At 42.2% G+C, this 4080-nt stretch overlaps 1 protein-coding gene across 1 annotated transcript; it reads left to right on the plus strand.

Annotated features, from left to right (window-relative positions):
* Nucleotides 1-1452: 1452 nt before the first annotated feature.
* On the plus strand, nt 1453-3908 carry LOC135528807 (uncharacterized protein DDB_G0283697-like; the record flags this gene model as incomplete). Its single annotated transcript, XM_064957862.1, has 2 exons — nt 1453-1545; nt 2755-3908. Coding segments are annotated over exons 1-2 (1247 nt in total), but the record flags the coding sequence as incomplete, so codon positions are not given.
* Between the last annotated feature and the right edge of the window lie 172 nt (nt 3909-4080).

Raw genomic sequence — 4080 nt, forward strand, 5'->3', positions numbered from 1 at the left:
CTAGATTTGGGTTGAATTCCCCTTAAATTTTCTCTAGATCGTTATGTTCATGTTGACATCATGTATGGTGACCAATACTGTTTGACATGTTAGCCCAGCCCTACAAGCTCGCCATCATGTATACAGTTAATAACGTGTAAGTACATTTATTTAACGTTCCGTCTTGTGGCATTCCGGTCTTCAGGCATTCAAGTTAAGCCACACTGAAATGACTATTAATCAAAGATGGATTTCAATGTTTGCTCAAATGTTTGCTCGCACACACTCCATTTCTGCTTCCTGTGTTGTAGCGTCGCCCGTATTGCGAGGCTGATTAGTTAGGCCAAACAGGTGGGAAACACAGAGGTGTGCGTGCAAAGCAATAAAAGAAATTGGAATCCATGTTTGATTTGGAAGGAAGGGGGGTGGAATCCATCAATTGAATTGAATTATTTTCTGGGCACTGCTCGGCGAATCAACCGTCGACCAACCACGGAAAGTCCCTCCTGCGTGGGAAAAGTGTCACCAAACAGGCAAAGTCTAGGGTCGGGAAATAAGACTCAAGGTGGGTAAGGGCTATACTACAGACCCCTGGGCTGAACATGTTCTTCAAACACTTTTTTAAACTCATCCTCCTAAAACGAGTTATAATTATAGTGGTCTGGAGATATTCAAAGCTAGTTATGTAGGTTGTCTCTAATTATGAATCATTCACTCATTCAGTCTTATTCAATGTAATGATAGAAAAACATACATTTCTCAGAATGCATTAGATTAAACACTCCAGAATGGAAGTGAACATTTCATGACAAAAATACAAACAAAATACTGTTTTCATTGAGTTATAATCAAACTAACATTTAAAATGGTATCTGTATTCTTTAGTAATAGGTGTCAGGTGATTTTGACAAAGTATTTGTCAAAGGTTTGAAGACGCATATGTCTAAGTTTAATTTGTTTAAAATTCTGCTTATAAACAATTCAAATTTCAATTAATGGGTTTAATTTCATAAAGTTCGAGTCGACCTCAACACTGTTATGAATACATTTTCCCTGATAGATCCAAAAGAAGTTGATGATGGATTGTAAACAATGCCAAAAAAGCCTTTGTGCCAATAATCAAGGTACTAGCGTAAAACGTTTAAAAGCCTTTATTGTTTGTTTCATGCATAGCAAAAATAAAGAAATCCACCAATGCGCTAGACTACAACAGCCTTCATCAGGATGACCATCAGATCTTCCTGATGTTTGGATTCTGATTTTCACTACATGGACTTAGCAGCAGACCCCCTTTTCTCCAAACACAGTTCTAAGACTGCTTACCCAAAGCCATTAAGAGTCAGGTAAATAAAAACTGACCTTGGATCACTATTCAGAGACAACTGCATTACACATACTAAAAATATTGTTCATTTTCCTCTAGATACCCCTGCCAAGCTGAAGAAACAAAAACAAGATGCGAGCATTGGAGACATGATTAGCGCTCCCCTTGAAAATGAAGAGGCCCATCCTCTGAGACTGAGAGTGAAGGGTTTAATGAACCAACGACGCTCTCCCAACAATGAGGTATGATGCCATCACAAAACATAGAGATGGGCAAAAGTATCATAAGGAAGTCAAGAAAACCATGGCCCCGATTTAATGCAATTGATTTCTCCCATTGACACCCATTCCAAATACGTAGGATATGAAGTGCCTACCTACTTGTACGCTTCATAATATTTTTGTGGTCTTATAAGTAATAGTTTTTTTTCTAAAATGTCATGGCTATATTGGTATTATCCCTGTCAGTCACCTGATACTGCTACCTAGCATGCGAACAGTCATTTAGATGGACTTGTAGCATAGCTAGCCAGCTAAAAGCCAATCATTATTGCAGAATGACTCATTCTTGAGTAAAATGCATTTGGCAAAATGCAACCAAATACATTCGTTGTGACAATCAGATGAACATAGCAAGCCCATGATAACACAAAGGTAGTGTGAAATGCACACATAAGCGATACGTAAATGAAGCAACATTTGATGGCGCGGTGCTGATCAAACACATTTTGTTTGTTTTAGTGCTGAGCGATGAGTGCTTTTTGGATTTTAAACATTAAATGCATTGTGGGTTGAATTCTCTAACCTAGTAAAACAATGAATAAAAGTACCATGATGGTTGTGACTGCCAATTACTGCTTATCACTTATTAACCATTTATTCACATTACTTTAATTTAATTAAATATTTCAGTTGTGTATATAACATTTGTTTTATTTGATGACTATTTCATTCCAAGTCATCTCATCTCTATCGAGCTGCTGCCTATGCTGTCTTACAAAATCACTATTTTGTAGTTCTTCAAAGTAAATACTTTGAATAGGCATACTTTTATGACTGCTGAAAACCAACTAGATCATGTATTTTCAGTTAGAGATGGCTCACAGAGCAACAGCTGCTCTCTATATCACCTCGCAATTGTGCATTCTTCTCTTCAGTAGCAGGCATAAAAGAAAGACCGGACAAGTAGATGTGCAATGGATTATGGTCCTTGTAGTTAATTACCACATTTTATGCGCTAAACCATGTATAATATTGGCCTGTTGGAAACTACAATTCCCTACTACATCGCACAGTTCGGGCTGGATCTGATATCTTGAGAAATTGTGCAATGTGCGCATTGAGCTCACAGAAAAATCTGAACGAAATGGTATTCAAATAATTGAACATAATCAAAATTTTAGTTAATCGCCCAGCACTAGTTTGTTTATATTTCTTCATGTTTCCTGTTAGGTGGTCCCTAATGATAAACAACATAATCCAACCATTCAGAGGCCAGTTCACTCACTCAGGACACAGGAGAAAGACATAGCAGCCACAGGCTTCCAGCGCTTCCTCAATTTCCTCAATGAAGGTGTGGACCTCAACAAGCTCTCAAAGATAGTCAACGACGAAAATGAGCTACTCATTGTGGGCGAGGAGCTACCACAAGTTTGGCCGACTCTGCTCGAGGGTCATGTTGACTCCAGCAGTAGATCCAAGTCTTCTCCAGTTGAGGAGAAGAAGGTGAGGCTTGAGGATGAGCAGCGATATGAGCGGATGCAAACCCTGCTGGAGATTGTTGGGCTGGACTTGGGGGTTGAGGAGTTGGGTCGGCTGACAGACAGGACCAATGATAGGCTATATGGAAAGATGGGAGACTTGAAAAGGGACAGAGCCAGAGAAGGGGAAAGTCCTGCGAGAGAGAGATGCAGGCAAAGATGCTCTAGTACCAGAGACAAGGACAGAGGAAGAGACAGATCTGAGAGAAATCGAAAGGGAGACGGGCACAGACACTCTAGTACCAGAGAGAGAGACAAGGACATACCGGTAGTCAGAGAAACAAACAGATCAGAAAGGAACAGAGATGAAGACTGGGACAGAGACTCAGAGAAGGACTGGGACGGAGGCAGAGAGAGATCCCGGGACAGATCTAGGAGAGACGGGAGCAGATACAGATCTGAGAGAGACGGGGACAGAGACCCAGAGAAAAGCAGAGACGGAGGCCGAGAGAAAGACCGGGACAAAGTGAGAGACCGGGACAGATACAGATCTGAGAGAGACAGAAAACGAGGGAGAGCCAAGGATATAGACAGGTGGCTGCAAAGGACCAGAGACGGAGACAAACGTTCTAGGACCAGAGACTGGGACAGCGAGAGATCTGAGAGGGATAGGTATGGGGATGAGTCCAGGGAAAGCTCCATTGAGCTCTACTCATACTCCATGACCACTGAATTCCCTGTTTCTCATCCCCATTCATCTATGATGGCTACCTACTCTCCCACCCAGTACTCTCAGTTTATGACGTACCACAGCAGCCCCTACACCATGGCCTTCCCTCCGGGGTGGGGTTATCTCACCCTGGCACCATGCCCCTGGCACCATGCCCCCTGGTATTATGCCCCCTGGTAACATGCCGCCTGGTAACATGCTTCCTGGTGTTATGCTCCCTGTTACCATGCCACCTGGAATCATGCCAGCTGGTGCCATGCTGCCTATTAACAAGCCCCGCCTACCTAACCCCCCTGGGTATCCACCCTACACCAACTTCCCCCATATTACTCTAATGGTACCACAGCC

Source organism: Oncorhynchus masou, unplaced genomic scaffold (genome assembly GCF_036934945.1).
Source record: "Oncorhynchus masou masou isolate Uvic2021 unplaced genomic scaffold, UVic_Omas_1.1 unplaced_scaffold_10387, whole genome shotgun sequence".
Taxonomy (NCBI): domain Eukaryota; kingdom Metazoa; phylum Chordata; class Actinopteri; order Salmoniformes; family Salmonidae; genus Oncorhynchus; species Oncorhynchus masou.